The sequence below is a fragment of the Gopherus flavomarginatus genome, chromosome 14, assembly GCF_025201925.1.
Source record: "Gopherus flavomarginatus isolate rGopFla2 chromosome 14, rGopFla2.mat.asm, whole genome shotgun sequence".
Lineage (NCBI taxonomy): Eukaryota > Metazoa > Chordata > Testudines > Testudinidae > Gopherus > Gopherus flavomarginatus.
In genome coordinates, this window is record NC_066630.1 from 637,334 (window position 1) to 658,268 (window position 20,935).

The window sequence follows — 20,935 nt, forward strand, 5'->3', positions numbered from 1 at the left end:
AGGGTGATGAAGCACTGGAATGAGTTACCTAGGGAGGTGGCGGAATCTCCTTCCTTAGAGGTTTTTAAGGTCAGGCTTGACAAAGCCCTGGCTGGGATGATTTAGTTGGGAATTGGTCCTGCTTTGAGCAGGGGGTTGGACTAGATACCTCCTAAGGTCTCTTCAAACCCTGATATTCTATGATTCTATGACTGTAGCAACCAGTACTCCAAGGCTAGAAGGGACCGTTGTGATGCTAGAATCTGACAACCTGTACAGCCCAGGCCTGCTGCTTTCCCTCCAGCAATGCTTGCTGGAACCAGACTGTCTCTCCAGTCAGTCATGGGAATTGACACAGCCCCTGGTAAGATGTTCAAATGGTGAATTCCCTTCTTAAACTTTTGCACCTTACTTCCAGTTTGAATGTGTCAGTTTCAACTTACAGCCGTTGGATCATGTTAGATCTTTGTCTGCTACATTGGCCCTGTTTTCAAAGCTCTCTTCCCCTGCAGAGACTTAGAAACTAATCCAGTCAGCCCTTAACCTTCTCTTTTTTAGCTAAATACACAGAGCTCTTTGAGTCTCTCACTCTAAGGCAGGTTTTCTGATCCTTCACTCATTCTCCTGGCTCTTCTCTGAACCCTCTCCAATTTACTAACACACTGCTTGAACTGGACACAGTATTCCAGTGCTAACTGCACCACTGCCAAATACAGTGCAGAGCTAAAATAGCCTCCAAGGATTGTATTAGCACCTGTGGCTACAGTTTCACACCAGGAGCTCATGTTCAGACTGCAAGTCTTTTTCGAGTCCCTGCTTCCCAGGGTAGAGTCCCCCATCCCATAGGTGTTGCCTGCGTTCTATACTCCTGAGTGTACTACCTGACATCTGGCATTAGTGAAACACACACGGTTTGTTTGCGCCCAGCCTACCAAGCAATGCAAATTGCTCTGAATCAGTGACCTGTCCTCTTCTTATAGACTCATAGACTTTAAGGTCAGAAGGGACCATTATGATCATCTAGTCTGACCTCCTGCACAACGCAGGCCACAGAATCTCACCCACCCACTCCTGTAACAACCCCCTAACCTATGTTTGAGTTATTGAAGTCCTCAAATTGTGGTTTGAAGACCTCAAGCTGCAGAGAATCCTCCAGCAAGTGACCCGTGCCCCATGTTGCAGAGGAAGGCGAAAAACCTCCAGGGCCTCTGCCAATCTGCCTTGGAGGAAAATTCCTTCCCGACCCCAAATATGGTGATCAGTTAAACCCTAAGCATTTGGGCAAGACTCACCAGCCAGCACCCAGGAAAGAATTCTCTATAGTAACTCAGATGCCACCCCATCTAACATTCCATCACAGACCACTGGGCATACTTACCTGTGTGACGTTATTGATATAATCTGGGACCATAGAGAACATGGTTGCAACCAAGGTCCTGTAGTGGCACCAAATCTTATGTAAAGGGGGTCATATAAGGTGTCTAAGACCAGGTTATGGGTTGCTGATTATATGATTATGCTGTCTGTATGCCTGTATCATTTTGTAGTTCAAGTTATGAGTATTGGATCTATACTGTCTGTATTTCAAACTTGTGCTGTGCTTCTGGGAAACATCCCAGACAAGTTGGTGTTAGCTCTGCCTAGCCTGCTTGATGGCCCATTAAGGACCATCAGCTACACAACTGACCCATTGAGAGGAGGCAGATATGCCTTGTAACTCAGCAAAGTATGCAGGGACTTGCCCATGTGACTCCAGACTCCATTTTGCTGTAATTTTCCACAGTAAGAACAAAGAAGTGTTCTTACACCTGGAAGAGCCTATATAAGGCTAATGCCTCATCTCCATCTTGTCTTCAATCCTGCTTCTTACCTCTGGAGGGACTTTGTTACAAACTGAAGCTCTGCACAAAGGACTGATGACCCATCCCAGCGGGGGATGTTCTCCAGAGACTTGATTTGAACCTGCAGTTTATTCCATCACTGCTACAAGCCTGAACTAAGAACTTTGTCATTACTGTATGTAATTGATTCCTTTTAACCAATTCTAGCTCTCATCTCTATCTTTTTCCTTTTATGAATAAACCTTTAGATTTTAGATTCTAAAGGATGGCAACAGCGTGATTTGTGGGTAAGATCTGATGTGTATATTGACTGGGTCTGGGGCTTGGTCCTTTAGGATCAAGGGAACCGTTTTCTTTTACTGGGGTGTTGGTTTTCATAACCATTCATCCCCCAGGAAGAGTGGCACTGGTGGTGATACTGGGAGACTGGAGTGTCTAAGGAAATTGCTTGTGTGACTTGTGGTTAGCCAGTAGGTTGAAACCAAAGTCCTCTTTGTGTGGCTGGTTTGGTTTGCCTTAGAGGTGGAAAAACCCCAGCCTTGGGCCGTAACTGCCCTGTTTAAGCAATTGGCCTGAATTGGCACTCTCAGTTGGGTCCCGCCAGAACCGCATCGTCACAAGCTGCTGATAATCAAAGATCAATTGCCGAATTAATTACCAAGATTAGGCTATCCCATCATACCACCCCCTCCATAAACTTATCAAGTTTAGTCTTAAAGCCAGATATGTCTTTTGTCCCCACTACTCCCCTTGGAAGGCTGTTCCAGAACTTCACTCCTCTAATGGTTAGAAACCTTCGTCTAATTTCAAGTCTAAACTTCCTAGTGTCCAGTTTATAGCCATTTGTTCTTGTGTCCACATTGGTACTGAGCTTAAATAATTCCTCTCCCTCCCTAATATTTATCCCTCTGATATATTTATAAAGAGCAAGCATATCCTCCCTCAGCCTTCTTTTGGCTAGACTAAACAAGCCGAGCTCTTTGAGTCTCCTTTCATATGACAGGTTTTCCATTCCTCGGATCATCCTAGTAGCCCTTCTCAGAACCTGTTCCAGTTTGAATTCATCCTTCTTAAACAGGGAGACCAGAACTGCACACACTATTCCAAATGAGGTATCATCAGTGCCTTGTATAACGGCACTAAACACCTCGCTATCTTTGCTGGAAATACCTCGTCTGATGCATCCTAAAACTGCATTAGCTTTTTTAACGGCCATATCACACTGGTGGCTCATAATCATCCTGTGATCAACCAATACTCCGAGGTCCTTCTCCTCCTCTGTTACTTCCAACTGATGTGTCCCCAATTATTTACCAGTCCCCCAATTTTGTGTCACCTGCAAACTTTATCAGTCAGGCGTTTGTCTTCTTCCAGGTCACTGATAAAAATATTAAATAGTGTAGGGCCAAGACCACTGAAGTTGCTCCCAGGAACACTCTTGCTCAGGGGGGAGTCCCCTTCACAGTTACATTTGAGAACTGTCAGGTAAAGAGTGTCTCATCCATTTACTGTCTGCCATGTTGATCGCGCATCACTCTAGCTTTTTAATAACACTGTCCTGCAGCACCATGTCAAAGTCTTCACAGACCCTATTACGTCAGCATCATGAATTACCTTTATCAACCAAACCTATAGTGTTGTCCAAAAAGAAAAGCTAGTTTGACAGGCTCCGTCTTCCATCAACTCCTGCTTCTGCAAAGCATGTTCTCTGCTCCTTCTCCCCAGGCTGAGGTGGCAGAGACAGTGGGGGATTATGGGATGGTCCCTGCAGCCCTGCTTGCCTGGGAAGATGGCCTCAGCGTGGGGAGAGATGCAGCTGGAGGCCTACTCTGAGCTGTCCTGGGGCCCCATTTTCACAGCTCCAGGGCAGAATATGGGGCAAATTCCAGTTGAAACTCATTCAGAAATGATTTCAGTAGCCTCCATCACCCACCTCTGTCCATAGGTGCTGGAAATAGGAGTGGTGCAGCACCTCCTGGCTGGAAGTGGTTTCCATTACATGCAGAGTTTACAGTTCTGAGCACCCCCACTATACACATTGTTCCAACATCCCTGTTTCTGTCTTTGAGGGGGAGAAAGAGCAGAGTCTCTCAGCCAGTCAGGCCTTGTCTGGCTGCCCCATAGCTATTCACATGAAAACATGGCTTCTTTGCAAGGAGGCTGACTGGCCAAAGGGTGAGAGCAGGATGAGACCTGCCAGAGGAGGTGAGGCCTCCTCTGTTAGGTTAGAGTATGTTCCTCAGAGCACGGCCCCCGCACGGTGCCCTAGGATCCCCTTGCAGCCTGACTTTGTAAGTGGAGTGGGACATTGGAGGCCTGAGAGCCTGTTGGTGACTGAGCACCCTGCCCTGCAGCAAAGGGCAAGCGGCTGCATTGTGCCAGGCCAGCTGCTCAGGGGCCTGCTGCTCAACCAAGCCCTACTCAGCGGAAGCCAAGCTCCTTTCTTGCGGGAGCAGTAAGTTCAGGGGCAGGTTCTGGGTATGGAAGAGACTTGTCTGGCTTTGTGCTAGACATGACAGTATGTCTGCCCTGCAGGAGCTCCTGGCCCCACCCTGCTCTCTGGGCCTTGCTCCCTGCCTCCGCTGGCTCACCTGCTCCGGTCCTGGTGATATTTCTCCATCACACTTTTCTGCAGGAGACGGCACTTGATGTACACACCAAATGCTGCCAGGCTGATGAAAATTATGCTTATGTCCAGCACATTTCTCTGGCTGCCGAAGTATCTCCACTTCTGCTGCTTCAGCCGCCGCCCCTGGACACAGGGGACATGGTCAGGGAGTGCTCTGTGAATCTCTTACTCGGTTGGTGCGAAGGCCCAGTGTGAGGGGCTCCGCTCAGCACAGAGCGAGAGGCCAGGCTCGGGCAGGGCCTGAGACGTGGAGTGGGCAGCCGGCAGAGCGCGCTAACGGCGCTGCGGAGTGGGAGCACTAGGCCCAGCTCAGGGGCTAGACACGGGCCTGTCGGGACACAGCGAGCAGGCCAGTGGCAATGTTTGTGCTGGGAGGACCGCGGGGTGGGGAGGGTCCCCCAGAGTGAAATTAAATGCTGTGCTCTGACCACCAGGGACATGCCACCTACTTGGAGCAAGGCCGGAGGGGCTGGTGAGAGCAAGAAGGCGCACGCCAGCCGGCCCTGCAGACATCCTCCTGCCCTATGCCCCCTGGCTCACCTGCACCCAGGTGTAGAAGAGCAGCAGCAGGACGTAGATGCCTTGTGCGCAGGTCAGCTGGGTCAAGCCGCTGCTGCTGTAGAGGCGGATGCTCTGCAGCTCCGCAGAGGGGAGGAAGGCACCTGAGAGGGACAGAGGCAGCGGGAGATGAGAGTGCTCAGCTCTGGAAATCACCTCCTTCCCCTGAATCCCTTGGAGCAGCCCAGCCCCAAGCCTGCTGCCTGGACGGAGGGAGCTGGGCCCTGCTCGGGGCCCATGGGCAGGATAGCGCCTGCAGGGTTGGCTCCTGTTTCTCCTAACTGGTGTCCACTAGCTGTGCCAACTGGACCCTCTGCCAGTGGGAACTGACCCTGCCCTGGCTGCTGAGGGAGGCACCCCGCCGCCAGGCTAAGCTGCTGGAGGAGCTGGGTGTGCGGGGACTGTTCTGGGCCAGCAGGTGCTCTTCTGGGGTGTGGGCTGCCAGGCCTGGCTCGCTGTGGGGCCACCTACCTGTCCCGGGGGTCTCCAGGAGCAGGGTGACCACACAGAAGAGGTTCACATTGGCGTTATAGACTGTGAACTCCACAAAGATGGCGCAGCTGCATCCATCCAGCCACCGGCTCCGCTCCAGGTACTGCAGGACACTGCAGGGGTGGGGGGGCTGTTAGAGAGAGAGGCTGGGAGCCGGGATGGCAGATCAGTGCCCCAGAGAGCAGCCAGCCTGGAACCAGGCCTGGAGCACCGGGGCAGGTACTAACGGCCAGTGATTCACCACTGATCCCCTCTGCACTAGGGGCCTGCTCCTCCGCCAAGGGGCCGTGTCCCCCACCAGACCCCTGGGCCTGCTCAACTGCCATGAGGCCATCCCCCGCCACCGGAGTCCTGGGGCCGTGCCCCCCATCGGAGCCCTGGGCCCGCTCGGTCGCCCTGGGACCGTCCCCCACCAACCGGAGCCCTGGGCCTTCTTGGCTGCCATGGGGCCGTTCCCCACTCCAGACTCTCGGGCCTGCTCAGCCGCCATGGGGCCGTCCCCCCCACCGGAGCCCCAAGGCCATCCCCCAACCAGGAGTTCCAGAGCCCTGAAATGCTCCCCACGCTGCCATTCTTTACAGCCCCCTACCGCTACCATGTTGTGATGAACTGGGAATGTTCGTAATGTTTGCTCTGAATACTGTGTTGGTGCCTCAGTGTCCCCATGGCAGTTCTTAAGTATCTGGCAGAGCATGGGCCAGTGCACCTAAATGCCTGACACTCTGTCTCCTAGCAACTGATGGCCTGGGCCCCTCCTCTGCAAAGGTGCCAGCTGAAGGTGTTGGAGACAAAGGGATCAGGTGACCTCCTGGCCCGGGAAAGGGGCTGAGCAGAGAGGAGGGGCTGGGGGGGGTTGTTAGTCTGGAGCTGGCTGGGGACGAGGAGTGAAGTGCAGACGTGGGGGTCTGGCTCACTGCCCTCCAGAATGGACCCGGCCGAGGGGTCCCATTTGCTGTACCTACAAGCTCTGTTTTAGACCCTGTTCCTGTCATCAAATAAACCTCTGTTTTACTGGCTGGCTGAGAGTCATGCAAAGTGGGGGTGCAGGACCCTGTGGCTTTCCCAGGACCCCAGTGGGTGGACTCGCTGTGGAAAGCGCACGGAGGGGCAGAGGATGCTGAATGCTCCAAGGAGAGACCCAGGAGGTGAAGTCGTGTGAGCTTCTTGCCCTGTAGACAGTCTGCTCCAAGGGAGAGGAGGCTCCCCAAAGTCCTGCCTGGCTTTGTGGGGAGCAGTTCCAGAGCATCGCTCAGGGACTCCATGACACATGTCCCTTCAGTCCCTGGTGCCTGAGGCCCGGGATGGCTGCTCGGCACAGCGCAGGGATGCACAGGGGGATTGCAGGGCAGGCCCAGCACCCTGCCAGCCTGGAGAACAGTTCGGCGAGTGTCTGTCCCCACAGCAGGAGGCTGCAGGGATGGCAAAGCGGAGCCAACCAGCTGCTTCAATTCTCACAGGTGGCACAGAGGGCATGAGGGGTGCAAAGGGCAGGCAATTTGGAGGAGTGTGACCCATGCGGGCTCTGCCCCCACCTGTGTGCATGGCTGGAGTTGGTTCCCAGGTGTGCCAGGTAGCCTCCTCCCGGGTAGAGGGACAGCTGCCCCCACACGGGGTATTCCCCCAGGCTCTCTGCGCCGTGGTTTACCCAGATGCTATCCTGTGCCCCCCTGCTGTGGCCAGGGGGACCCCAGCCAGGCCCATGGCCCCCTGCGTCCTGCTGGCGGCAGGAGCAGAGCTGCTGTTGTGGCTGGGGACGGAGCTGCCGCAGTCGCACGCTGCCGAGGAGGAGGGCGTTTCCGTCTGAGATGAACCCTGCGGCACAAGGCGAAGGTGCCATGGAAAAGGTCTCTGATGAGTACAAGGCGCAGGGGCCTGGAGTGGCTGCTGCAGGCAGGGGGGTGCTGAGACACTGTGCCCCACTGCCTGCCATGGGCCCCATCATCTGAGTCACCCAGGCAGCCCCCCACCCTCAGAGCCTGTGCTGCACGTGCATTGTTCCAGAAAAACGGGTTGGATGGGTGGGTGTAAAGTTGCATCAGCCTGGCGCTAGGGTCACCACCTTTGAACTGAAAACTAATCAGCCCCCTGCCACAAGGCAACTCCGCACCCCACTTTAGCAGCCACTTACAGTATCCAGCAAGGTACACGTGTCGAGAACCTTGCACAGCTCCTCATGCACGCGTGCCTCAAGTCCTCTCGCGCGTGTGGCACTGGTGTAGTGGTAGCAGACAGCTGCTGTATTTTCGACAGCTCTGATTTGTTATGGCTTAAACTAAAAAATGGGAACACCGCAGCATCTCGAGCTGGACACAGAAACTTTCCCCATTCGCTACCTCCATGTATTGTGATGAAAATGCAAAGCTTTAGACCCAGGTAAAACCACAGCAGATTAAATGAGTTTTCTGGCAAGTGGCAAATACATATGTAAGCAGAGTCAGGATGAGCACTACCCTGATATCTGGTGGTGAATTGTAGCGAGTGTAGAAAGAATTTTAAGAATTTGCATTGGCATCCACCCCGCCCCCACTTAGCATAACCCCACAGCAGCTTGGGATGGGACTGCTTTGTGACAGAAATGACTCAACCTCAGCTGGGTGGTACTTGCTAAACATGGGACATGGGTTCCAAACCCCCCATGAATGGAGAGAAGTTGGGGACTGGTGTGTGTATCTGATGGTATAGGTCCCTTTTGAGGGCCTGGAACACCAATTGCATATTCTCCTCTCTCCAATGTAAAAGAGTAGAGCTAATTTAAATTCTATTAGGAGTCTATCTAGAGACTGCTGAGCTGAATTCATGTTGAGCCAATGGTGCACCAACACCAGGGCTCCCCTACTAAGAGTTGAAATCACTGAAAGAGCTGAGCTGAGATCACTGAGTGCTGTGTTAACTAGTGGGGGAGCCTGAAGACCTATCATTAAGCAGCTGGCAGAGCAGAGCAGTTTGCAGCGTGTTGGAACAGCCCATGGAACAGTGAGTGGAGTGAAGCAGTTTGCAGGGACAGCTGGAGGAGCGGCACAGCTGGTGTAGCGGAGCTGCTCGTGGTGAAGGCTGCAGCAGAACTCCACGGAGAGGCAGAGCAGTTGGCCCTGGCCCACGTAAGGTGCCCCTTTACACCCTGTGTGGACTTCCCCGCCTTTCCACTCAGGCTGAGGGGGTAAAACTCTGCAGATAAATTCTCGAATTCTGGGGTGGCACTGACCAGAGACTTTTGGGTTGTTGGACTTTGGGGTGATTGGAATTAAGACCCTAAGGGGAAAAGGACATTGCCAAACGTACCTGGGGGTGGGGGTTTTATTGTTTTTTTTTGTTTATGGTTTGTGTTATAACCCTGTTTGTGGTGTTTCTCCAGTGGGATGCCACATTGATTCCTTCCTTTATTAAAAGGATTTTGCTACACTCAGACTCCGTGCTTGCGAGAGGGGAAGTATTGCCTCCTAGAGGCGCCCAGGGGTGTGTGGTATGTGAGTGTCCCAGGTCACTGGGTGGGGGCTCGAGCCGGTTATGCATTGTGTTACTGAAACGGAACCCCTGGATACTGAACCCGGCCCTTGTTGCTGCCAATTCAGAGGGGCAGAAGGGTTACACATAAAAAAACGGCCAGGCCACTCAAATCCCAGCGGGGTGGGAACCCTCCCTCCAGTCCAGTGTTGTTTAATCTTCTATCATTGCAGACCCCTGAAAACCGAGGCCTGGGGCCACGGCCCCCTTTGGAAATCAGAGCTGGTCCGTGGAGCCCTGGTTGAAAGCCGCTGCTCTAGAACAGCCTCAAAGTGGAATCCCCAATGGAGCCTGCAGAGCCCTGAAGAGTCTGGGGGCAAACGGTGCCTGACTATGCTGCTCTCTGGGAGCCCAGCCCCATGGGCCTCACTGCCAATGCCAGGGCAGGCCTGCAGAGGTGAGCAGCAGGGGAGGCACCACCCTGGGGGGCAATGATGGGGAGCAGCCCCTCCCCCCAGCCACGCCCTCGCTCTTCCACACCAAGTTCTATTGTCCTGGGGGGCGAGGCACTCCCTGCTCCCTGCTCTGCCCATGTCTGCGTCCGCCCCGGGGGCAGGGCAGGGCATGGCAGGCCCTGGTGGGTCCCTGCAGCATGGGTGGGGGAGGCGGCTCTCACCTGGGTGTGGCCCGTCAAGGCTGGGCAGGAGTGTGCCGTGCGCCCAGCCATAGAAGTCCCCCAGGCCGCGGATGCAGTGGAAGTTGGGTGTGATGCTCTTGCGAATGGCCTCATTGAAGTACAGCTCGTGGGGGCTCCGCTCCGTGTAGCACACGACTGTCAGTGAGGCCAGGAGAACGAGTTGTGCTGCCGGGCAGACAGAGGATGGCCGCTCGGAGCCTGCCCAGGCAGGGCCGTCCTTAGGATTTATGGGGCCCTACGCAGTATTATTAAACTAGTGCCCTGCACTGGCGCCTCGGCTCTGTAAATACAGCCCCTGCCTTCTGCCTAGGAAGGAGACTGCAGCACACCCGCTCTGACCTGCTGTCGTGGTCACAGGCGTGGATGCCATGGGTGGGTGCTCCCACAGGGAAAACTGAGTGGGTGCGGTGCACCCACCGGCACTAAGCTCCCCCCCCGTCCCCCTCCCTCTGTGCCTCTCCCGCATCGGCGGCCCCACGCTTACTAACACCTCCCGCTCCCTCCTAGCGCTTCTGGAGCGCCGCAAACAGCTGATTTGTGGTGTTCGAGCCCCAGGAGGGAGGGGAGCGCTCGGGGGAGGAGTAGGGGAAGAGGCAGGGTGGAGGTGGAGCAGGGGTGGTAAGAGGTGGGGTGGGGGCTTGGGGAAAGGGATGGAGTGGGGGCAGGGCCAGGAGTAGAGGTGGAGGAATCAAGCACCCCCGGGAAGATGAGAAGTCAGTGCCTATGGTCCTGGTGATGCAGCCGTGTATGCTGTGCATGCCTGCGGATGGCCCTGTGCCCAAGGGACGCCAGGCCTGACCTGGCCTGCTGGCATAGGCCTGCTGGCATAGAGCAGGCGCGTTCGCTGGGGTGACTGGCACCTCCAGAGCCCGCAGAGGCGTGCCACCCAGGGCCGCCGGGGGGGGGGGAAGTGGGGCAATTTGCCCCAGGCCTTGGGCCCCGCAGGGCCCCTACGAGAGTTTTTTGGGGCCCTTGGAGCAGGGTCCTTCACTTGCTGTGGGGGCCCCGGAAAACTCTCGCGGGGCCCAAGCCCCCAGAGCTTCTTCTGGGACCGTGCCGGGGAGAGTGCCGGCTCTTTGGCGGTAATTTGGCGGCGGGGAGCCCCCGCCGTGGGTCTTCAGGGCACTTTGGTGGTGAGTCCCAGAGCAGAAGGACCCCCCGCTGCTGAATTACCACCAAAGTGGGGGCCCCCCACCGCTGAAGACCCAGGCCCCCTGAATCCTCTGAGTGGCTCTGGTGCCACCCCCACTGCCTTTAGCATCCTGGTGGCAGCCTGACCTAGACCCAGCCCCCATGGGCCCTGGGCTCTGTACTCCCAGCCCCGTCAGACGTGGCCCAGTCCTGCCAGCAGGCTAATTGGGGCACTCCCCATTGCTGCACACCCCAGCCCAGCCCCTAATCTGCACCTCTCTGACCCTGCTGGCTCCCTTTCCCACACACCATGTGTCTAATGGGACCTTGTGCGGCTCGGCTCCCGCCCACTGCCAGCCCTGCCTCAGGCAGCCACCAGCCTCCTGCTCCACGAAACTGGCCCATGCTACCCTGCACCCGGCTCGCTGCACAGCGCCAGCTCACAGCCTTCGTTTCAGGCTTGCTGCAGCTGGGGGGCCCTGGGGTGTTGGGGCCCCTCAGCTCTACCAACAATGCCATGGGATGAGGTGAGGTGGGGGCGCTGGGGCTGGGGGCCATCTCACTGCCCCACGGCACTGGCTGCTGCAGCCTCTCGCCCTTGCTGGGGCCTGGACAGAGCCATCCCAGCCCTACCTACGATCTCTCCCAGCTGTGTGTACAGCTGCTTCTTCTTCCAGGTCCTCCGCCTTCGAGGGGGCGCTGGTCTTGGGCATGGGGGGTGGTAGACGGGGTCATTCCAGTCTCTTGTCCCAGGCAGCTCCAAGTAGGGGCACCTGGCTGCAGAAAGACGTGTCAGTGCTGCAGCACTGGCAGTGGCCCTGAGGGCCTGCCGCGGGATGCCCTCCCTGGCGGCTGGGTGGGGCGGCCTCACCCCATAACGCTCCTGGACACAGGCTGGCGAGAGGCTAAGTAACCAGGGCGAGCAAAGGCTGAGCCGATGGCGAGCTCTGGCCTGCAATGTTACCAGCAGGAGTCAAGGGACAGGTATTGGCACCACACCCAGTGCCTAGCTAACAGCCTGCCAAGGGAGAGGGGAATCACTGAGCTCACAAGGCTTCAGTGAAGTCTGATGGGGAACATGACTCTGATGATGGCACCCTCTGGGGCCAAGAGCAGGCGCTGCCGCTGGGTGTGTACTTGTCTTGCAGAGTGGGGGCGAGGAGCCCCGCAGTGTACAAAGATCACACAAAATCAGATTTAAAATGGATGGAAGGAAATGTGTTTTGCTCATTACCGCCCAGGCCTGTGGAACTCTCTGCCACAGGATATTAAGGCAGCCAGCTCAGTAAGGCTCCAGTTGAGTCAGAAGGTTCTCTTCCTTCATGCCCAGGGAGCAGTAGTACCAGCTGGTGCATTCTGGGGCACTTATACCTCTATGAGCCCCAGGTGCTGGGCAGGGCCAGCTTGTGGTACCATCAGCCTGTCCTGCTCAGGCAGCTGCTGTTCAGGGGTGTGACGCGAGTGTGGGTCCTGCCCCACTGAAGGGCTCTGCAGAGTGCCTGAGACAAAGCTTGGCATGTCTGCCAAGTGCTCTGACTGGCTGCACCTGAACACAGACCAGCCAACATTGCTCTGCGGCAGCTGGGCTCCATTTCAGGCCAGCATCAGGCAGCCAGTGGGGCCAGCCCGCGGCACCGTCCGAGCCTCACAGGGGATGCAACCCTGCAAGAGTCCAGCTTTGTGGTGCTGCCGACCCTGCTGCAGACACTAGGGTGCCCCTGCCCAGCCTGGCAGAGCCCCGTGCAGCCCCGTGGGCCATGCAGCGCCTCCTGCCCTGGGTAGCTGGCTCAGGATTTGCAATGCAAATGGGTCAGAGTTAGCCAGGCTTTGGCTCGGCTGCTGGGCTGCAGTGTGCTTTGCCAGAGCCCTGCCCCATTGCTGCCATCAGCCGGAGCGTCTGGCTAGCTCCTGCACTTACCCAGGAGAGCCAGGCTCCTCTGCAGCTGCTGCTCCTTCCCCTTGTCCTGCCAGAGCATCCTCTTCAGCACCAGTGAGAAGAGCAGGGTGAGCCCAGCCACCTGTGGGGAGAGGCACAGGCTGTCAGTGCTGGGGCCTCCCCCGGGGGTGCCAGCGCAAGGGCATGTTGGGCGAACGGGGCCCACAACTTCACCCTAATCGCCAGTGCCACTGTCCAGGTCACACAAGGTCACAGTAGCCTGCGCCACCTGCTAGCGAGAGAAGCTACACAAGGGAGACAGAGACTGGCGGGTTCCCTGCGAGCCGCAAGGGCTGCGTCACGCAGGGCTGGTAACCAGGAGGTGAGCCAAGCTTGGGCTCTCCGGAAGTGGAGCTAATTGGTGGCCAGGACCAAAAGGGGATGCCCATTACCTCTCTTGAGGTAATTAAAGAAAGAGCCTTTGGAGGAAACCAGCAGCTACTAGAGCAGCTTCGCCAGTCTGGCTGCTACCTGACCCTCTCCTGGGACCCTGGGTTTTCATCATCCTGCTCCTGAGAGAGGTCCTGGCCGGTGAGCGGGATCCAGAGAACAGCGCCACCTGCGCCGGCTGAATCCCGAACGCCAGCAGGGCTGGGCTGGCTGTCACCGACTCAGAGGTTACTGGACTATAAAAGAACCCGTCGTTACCATTACTGGGTGCTGTGGGCTGCCGCACCCCCTGGCTTGATGTGGTTTCCATCACATATGATGTTACAGTTGGTTCAATGGCTCTCAGCACCCCTCGTACACATTGTTCTAGCCCTGGATACAAGCCACCAGAGCTCTTGTACCTCTGAGAACAGTGACTCTTTGGGGGGCTGAGGCTGCTGGGAACTGACTGTAGGGGACAGAGTGTATCTTCCTGAAGTTAAGTTTAGTCTTCAAAGTGTATTTTCACTTTTGTTGGTCGCCCTTGTGTGTGTTACCCCTTGTGCCTGCACCACGGGAAATCCTCTCACATCTGCACTGAATACGCTGATTTGACCTGCTCTCTGAACCAGCCCCCATGCTCTGACTCAGCTAAGAGACAGTTGATGCCAGTTGAGAACAAGTTGCTAGGAGGACAGACGTGTTCCTAAATCCCATGTCTGCAGGTGAGTATAGGTGACACGTTCCCACATCCCAGGGGAGTGACGCGTTCCTGGATCCCAGGGGAGGGTGTGTGGAGGGGTAGTGTGTTCCCAGATCCTGGGGGTTGGGCGTGAGATGCGTTCCTGGATCCCACGGAGCGGGGGAGGGTGTGGGGTGTGACGAAGTGGGAATGGTCTTGCTGTGTTATGTGAATGCTGAGTGGAGAGTATTGACCTGGGAAGTTTTGCTGGGACGGGCTGCCTTGGGGAAGGGAGCATACCTGAGCATGTCACCTGAGAACCAGGAGAGGGGTTGGAGGCCAGGTGACACCTCTGCCGGGAATCTGGACAAAGGCTGGAGGAGGAGCTGAGGGGAGGCTGAGTGAGAGGCTGGAGGGCTTTTTCATTTTGGAGCTGGCTGGCAAATGGAGAGGGGTGCCCCGATGGGGCTTGGGCTCCCTGGGGGCCCCAGATGGACCTAATTAAAGGGGGTCCTGTTGTCTGTATTGGCAAGATCTGTTTTGGACTATGTTCCTGTCATCTAAATAAACCTTCTGTTTTACTGGCTGGCTGAGAGTCACGTCTGACTGCAAAGTGAGGGTGCAGGACCCTGTGGCTTCCCCAGGACCCTACTGGGGTGGGCTCGCTGTGGGAAGTGCACGGAGGGGCAGAGGATGCTGAATGCTCCAAGGAGAGACCCAGGAGGTGCCGTGTGAGCTTCTTGCCCTGTAGACAGTCTGCTCCAAGGGAGAGGATGGTCCCCAAAGTCCTGCCTGGCTTTGCAGGGAGCAGTTCCAGAGCATCGCCTGGGGACTCCGTGACAGGGGTATGACGCGTTCCTGGATCCCGGGGTGTGTGTGTGGAGGGGTGGCGTGTTCCCAGATCCTGGGAGTGGGGGCGTTGGAGGGGGTGGCGAGTTCACAGATCCTGGGGGGTTGGGTGTGAGATGCGTTCCTGGATCTTGAGGGGCGAGAGGGGGCGGGGGGGGGGGATGCGTTCTCAGATCACATGACACCAGGTGAGACATTCTCAGCTCCCAGAGCAGGGGAGCATCAGACTCTGAACTCTAGAGAAGGTTGGTCTGGCTGCGTCTGGCTGTCAGGTGCTGTAGCTCACATACCCTGTATCTCAGCCATCTCACCTGTACTCTGGTGCCAGACATGCTGATACTGCCTGGGGCTGTAACCTGCCTTCTGGCGGATGCTCCATGCTCCTGCCACTATCAGCCATGGAGCCTCCAGCACCCAGGGGCTGAATTTCCTCTCTGGGCTAGTGCAGCTCCAGGCCTCAGCGAGTCACCCCATGCACAGCGGGGATGGACTGGGGCTCATTGCTATGTGCTTCTCCCTCCAATGCCACCTCTGGGCAGGAATATGGATGTTTTTTAACAGCAACATGACAGCAGATTAAGCTAGGAAGTGAGGTAGGATTCTGGATCCAATCACAAATGTGGAGGGATCTGCAGCTGGCCGGTAGGATTCCCTGGGCTGGGATGCTGACTATGCTGTGCCTGTGATTCTGCTGTGGGTGGGCTGGGCCCGTGGCTATGGCTGTGCCGGGCCCGTGGCTGTGCCGGGCCCATAGTTATGCAGGGCCTGTGGCTGGGCCATGGCTGTCACCCAGTTCTCCCCGGGGCTCCCGCGCTGAGCTCTTTACCTTCAGTGGCTGCATTATGAAGATGTTCTGGAGGAGAGAGAGCAGCATGGAGACGACCCAGCTGGTGGCTCTCTGTCTGTCCAGCTGTAGGCTGAGGAGGATGGTGAAGTAGGCTGAGGCCAGGCTGGTGGCAGCCACGGTGACCCAGCAGATGAACAGAGCCTCTCGCTGGAGCTGGAAGGGGATGGTGGCCTTCTGCCCTCGGGGCTCCGAGATGGGGAAGCTCCTCCTGCCCCTGGAACAAGGGGGGCGGTTAGGTTGAGTGGCTCTGGGCAGCTGAGGGAGAGCAGCAGGCTGGCGCGTGGCTACCTGGCCAGTCCAGGCTCCTGGCACGGGCCTGGCTGCTCCAGCTGCTCCAGCAGGCTCTGCAGCTGGCCGGCTGCCTGCAGGTAGTCGTGGGGATTGCAGAGCTTGCTCAGGTCCAGGGCTCGGAGCTGGGCCAGCAGCGGCCCCAGCACGTGGCTCAGGTGGCTGCTGAGATGGTGATAAGTCTCTGAAAGAGCAGGTGAGGCAGCGTTAGTCCTGTCGTCCCTGGCCAGCCCCCCGCACTCACAGCGCCCAGCGCAGAACCCGGGAGCCCTCTGGGGTGAGAGGGCTCATGGGTACAATCCCGCCCCAGGCCTCTGTGCCCCGCTGCACACAGGTGATGACAGTTCCCGGCCTGCCAGGGGCTGGGACAGATTTGGAGCTGGTCTGAGACAATCTCGACTCCTCTTTGTTGGCCTCGTTGCAGGGGTGTCTGCCATGCACTGGGGGGGGGGTCTGCAGTGCAAGCGCACGGGGAGGCATCAGGGCGTGAGTGCACTGGGGGGCACTGGGGAGCGAGCGCACTGGGGGGGGTCTGTGGTGCAAGCGCACGGGGAGGCACCAGGGTGTGAGTGCACTAGGGGGGGTCTGTGGCACGAGCGCACTGGGGGGGTTGCAGAGCGAGTGCACTGGGGGGCACTGGGGAGCGAGCACACTGGGGGGGTCTGTGGTGCAAGCGCACGGGGAGGCACCAGGGTGTGAGCGCACTGGGGGGGTCTGTGGTGTGAGCACACTGGGGGGGTTGTGGAGCGAGCGCACTGGAGGGCACCGGGAAGCGAGCGCACTAGGGGGGGTCTGTGGCACAAGCACGCTGGGAGGGTCTGCAGTGCAAGTGCACGGGGGGTTTGTGGTGCAAGCGCACAGGGAGGCACCAGGGTGTGAGCGCACTAGGGGGGTCTGTGGTGCAAGTGCACTGGTGGGGTTGTGGAGCGAGCGCACTGGAGGGCACCGGGGAGCGAGCGCACTGGGGGGGGTCTGTGGTGTGAGTGCATTGGGGAGTCTGTGGCGCAAGCGCACGGGGAGGCACCATGCTGTGAGTGCACTGGGGGGTCTGTGGTGCAAGCGCACGGGGAGGCACCATGGTGTGAGTGCACTGGGGGGTCTGTGGCGCGAGCGCACTGGGGGGGTTGTGGAGCGAGCGCACTGGGGGGGTCTGTGGTGTGAGTGCACTGGGGGGTCTGTGGTGCAAGCGCACGAGGAGGCACCAGGGTGTGAGCGCACTAGGAGGGTCTGTGGCGCGAGCGCACTGGGGGGTTGTGGAGTGAGCGCACTGGGGGGCACCGGGGTGCGAGCGCATGGGGGGGTCTGTGACGCAAGCGCACTGGGAGGGTCTGCGGTGTGAGTGCATGGGGGGGGTCTGTGGTGCAAGTGCACTGGGGGCGACCGGGGGTGGGAGTGCACTTGGGGTCACTGGAGTGCAAGCGCATGGGGGGGTCTGCAGTGCAAGCGCACTGGGGGGTTGTGGAGCGAGCGCACTGGACGGCACCGGGGTGCAAGCGCACTGGGGGGGGTCCGTGATGCAAGCTCACTGGGAGGGTCTGCGGTGAGAGTGCACGGGAGGCGTCTGTGGTGCAAGTGCACTGGGGAGGACTGGGGGTGGGAGTGCACTTGGGGGCACGGGTGTGCAAGCGCATGGGGGGTCTGCAGTGCGAGCGCATGGGGGGTTGCAATGCAAGTGCACAGGGGGGTTGCGGTGCGAGTGCACTGTGGGGTCTGTGGTGCAAGCACACTGGGTGAGCGCCTTGGACTGGCAGGAAGCACAGGCAAGGAAGCAGAGATGGCAAACCCTAGAGGGGGGGACAAGACCCAGCTGCTAACTTGGGGGGGGGTTGCCTCCCCTCCAGCCAACCTACAAACGGGTTTTGATCGGGGCAGGAAGCCCCCCTCCCTCTCCCCTGCACTAAGGGCTAGATCTGTCCCGTTCTCGGGAGGCGGAGGAGCCCCGCTGGGGACCATGAAGAAGCTCGTCCTGCCCATCGGGGATGGTGAACAGCTGGGTGAGACACAAGGTTGTAGGCTGCTGGGTTTAGAACTCTGCTCTAATTGCTTTGTTCCTATTGCTAAAATCCTCCGTGATGTGGTGTCAGCCAGCTGGCCCGTCCCTGTCCCCCACTACCCCAGGCTCCCCAAGGGACGAGCCACAAGTGGGACCTGCTGGGTCATGGGGCTATAGCCCAGCGCCCAGCCTAAGAGAATCACATGGTTCCACAGCGGGAGAGGCCTGGCACCTGAGGGGCGCACTCAGAGAGAGGGCAGAGGTGCCATGGGCCTGTGGGCAGATGCAGCCCCCCAGCATCCCTGCTCTGGGCCGGGTCCTGACCCTTTTGGGGACCCCTGTCCCTTTGGCACACAGGAGTCAGCAGGCTTGGCAGTGGCACTGCCGGCTCCCGGAGGCAGGCATATGGGGCTGCTGGTAGGATGGCTCCCACCTCCATTGGCCCAGGCAGGCAGAGCGGGGTGGCTCCCAGGAGCAGGCCGTTGGTGTCTGTACCGTTAACCAGGCAGGGCTCCGCTGGCTCCACGCCCCTGCGGAGGTGAGAGCCGACAAGGCAGCAGAGGCTACGCACGAGCTCAGGGACACTGTCCATCTCCTGGGGCAGAGCCTCGTGCTCCAGGCAGAGCTTGGTCCTGGACAGAAACCCCACTGTCGCCTTCAGCTCCTGGATGGGGACAAACACCAGGGACATGGCTGGCCCTGCCCAGCACCACAGCCTCAGGCTTGGGCGCACACGATCTGTGGGGGTAGGGCTGGCCCATGTCCAATCACCAAGGGCCCAAGGAGCAGGGCCAGGCAGGGCTGGTCCAGGTGGCAGGAGGCTGCCAGGAGCCAAGGCAGCTGTGAGTCCTAAGCTGTTCCTGGCTCGCAGGGGCCCTGATCCTGAAGCTCCCCATGGCTCCCCCCAGCCTGCAGCTGCCCCCAGGCCAGACAGAGCATTTTGCCATATTGTGTCCCTCATCCCATGCTCTGTGGGACCAGGAAGAGAAGATGTGACGAAGTGGGGCTGTTCTTAACGTTTCCTCTGAATACTGTGTGGGTGCCTCAGTTTCCCCTATGCATTTCTTAAGTCTCCAGTGTGCATAAATGGCCGACACTCTGTATCGTGGCAACAAATGGCCAGGGCCCTTCCCCCCTGGCAAGGGGATGCTAAAGGTGAATAAAGAGATCAGGTGACATCCTGGCCTGGAAAAGACAAAGGCCAGAAAGGAGGGGCTGGGAGGGGTGTTCAGTTTGGAGCTGGCTGGGGATGGGAAATGAGGGCAGACGGGGTGTCTGGCTCACTGGGCCCCAGAATGGACCTGGCTGAGGGATCCCGTTTTCTGTACCTATAAGCTCTGTTTTAGACCGTGTTCCTGTCATCTAATAAACCTCTGTTTTACTGGCTGGCTGAGAGTCACGTCTGACTGCGAAGTGGGGGTGCAGGACCCTCTGGCTTCCCCAGGACCCCGCCTGGGCAGACTCGCTGTGGGAAGCGCGTGGAGGGGCAGAGGATGCTGAATGCTCCAAGGAGAGACCCAGGAGGTGAAGCCGTGTGAGCTTCTTGCCCTGCAGACAGTCTGCTCCGAGGGAGAGGAGGCTCCCCAGAGTCCTGCCTGGCTTGGTGGGGAGCAGTTCCAGAGCATCGCCTGGGGACACCGTGGCAGACTCCCACCCCTTCACTGGGCCGGAAAGGAGCCCCTTGCTCTGCACTCACCTGCGTGATGCGCTTGAGGGAGGACGCCTCCTGGGGAGGTGCAGAGGCCCGTGGGAGCCGGATGCCTGTGGGGGGCAGTGGCAGTTCCTGCGGTGGGACCAGCTGGAAGATTTGCCCAACGACCAGGTTGATAGGGAGCAGGATGAGCGCAGTCTGCACGCTGGTAACAAGCTCCTGCCAGGTGAACAGGACACGCCCTGCTACAGGGAGAGACAGCCGTTAGCCCAGCATGGGGCACGTGGGACTGCGCGGTGCAGGGAGAAACTGAGGCACTCACCAGGGCGTTGGCAGCTGTTCTGGGGGGCCACAGGGGCGTGGCCCTGAGTGGAACCCCCCACACCCTCACCTTCCAGTCCAACCCTTTGAAGCAGGGCACAGGGAGGGCGGGCTCTCCTTCAGGTGTCCATGCTGTCCTGAGGCACCTGGCACCCGCAGGGCACGCCGGACAGCTGAGTCTTAGAGTGCCCTGGCCTGGAGCAGGCAGGTGCCCTGAGCCTCCAGGCAGGAATGGGGTTCGCACGACCTGTGTAGGACTGGAGATGCAGGAGTGGGAGCCCCGGCCCTGCCCCTGCCCCTGCCTCCGCCCTGGCGGGGGGATCCCCGGCTCACCTGGCTGCAGGGCTGCCTGGTTGCCAGCCTCCAGCGGGTCTCTCCAGAACATGATGTTGATGACCATGGTGCAGAGCAGGAGTGTCAGGCAGCAGGCCAGGCGCTGGAGCCGTGTGAAGGGGTCCCAGGGGCAGTGGGTCAGCACCGACAGCCACAGGTGGTCGTGTGTCACCTTCTCCACAAGCTCCGAGCAGAACAGATGCCTGAGAGAAGGGGGGTGCCAGGCCGTCAGAGGCCACCTGCCCCGCCCAGCACGGCCCAGCGCAGGCCTGCTTTGGCTGTGGCTGCCCCCAGCGGTGGGTGGGTGTGGAGTGCGCAGTGAGCTGGGCTCTGGGGTGCTTACCTGGAGGAGAGTAGCTCGCTCCTGGAGGCTGCTGGGAAGACCCGATCGAGCTGGCAGTCACCCAGGTCCGCAGCCAGCCAGGCGCTACAGAGGAAATGCCACTTCCTCCTGGCTGTCACGTCGCTGACCACCACCTGCCTGACGTACCTGGGGAGGGGGCAGTGGCTCACCTGCTGCCTGTTCATGCAGCACCAGCCCCATGGGGACACACTCCAGGGGTCTCCCCTCCCCTGACAACAGGAGCTGGTGCCCCCTCCCTGACCCCCTGGCTCACTCCACGGGCATTACCAGGAGGGGCTGGAGCCAGAATTGTCGTGCCAGAGCCTGATGTTGTGCAGCTCCCCCAGGGAGCTCCAGGTGGTTACGAGGAAGACGTCCAGCCCACCACGTTCAAACACAGGCTTGTGGGGGTCCCGCAGGCAGTGTGGCTCGCTCCGTCCCTCTGTCCCATACAGCGTGAGCACGACCTGCAGTCACAAGGGAGAGCGCCTGGCCATGCACGGCGCTGCACAGAGCTCCCTGCCTGGTGCTCCTCCCTCCCCACCTGGCCTGGGT

At 58.7% G+C, this 20,935-nt stretch overlaps 1 protein-coding gene across 1 annotated transcript in view; it reads right to left on the bottom strand.

The window, feature by feature from the left end:
* PKD1L3 (polycystin 1 like 3, transient receptor potential channel interacting) overlaps window positions 1–20,935 on the bottom strand; it is a 53,577-nt gene that overhangs the window by 3,060 nt on the left and 29,582 nt on the right. Inside the window, exons 16-29 of the mRNA XM_050923352.1 lie at window positions 20,669–20,847; window positions 20,381–20,527; window positions 20,038–20,240; window positions 19,429–19,625; window positions 18,166–18,396; window positions 15,740–16,011; window positions 15,431–15,665; window positions 12,687–12,786; window positions 11,402–11,545; window positions 9,617–9,802; window positions 7,032–7,311; window positions 5,479–5,612; window positions 4,990–5,111; window positions 4,412–4,572 (exon numbers count right to left, since the gene is read on the bottom strand). Of these exons, the coding sequence (XP_050779309.1) occupies window positions 4,412–4,572; window positions 4,990–5,111; window positions 5,479–5,612; window positions 7,032–7,311; window positions 9,617–9,802; window positions 11,402–11,545; window positions 12,687–12,786; window positions 15,431–15,665; window positions 15,740–16,011; window positions 18,166–18,396; window positions 19,429–19,625; window positions 20,038–20,240; window positions 20,381–20,527; window positions 20,669–20,847 (2,591 nt within the window). The remainder of the gene's footprint in view (window positions 1–4,411; window positions 4,573–4,989; window positions 5,112–5,478; window positions 5,613–7,031; window positions 7,312–9,616; window positions 9,803–11,401; window positions 11,546–12,686; window positions 12,787–15,430; window positions 15,666–15,739; window positions 16,012–18,165; window positions 18,397–19,428; window positions 19,626–20,037; window positions 20,241–20,380; window positions 20,528–20,668; window positions 20,848–20,935) is intronic.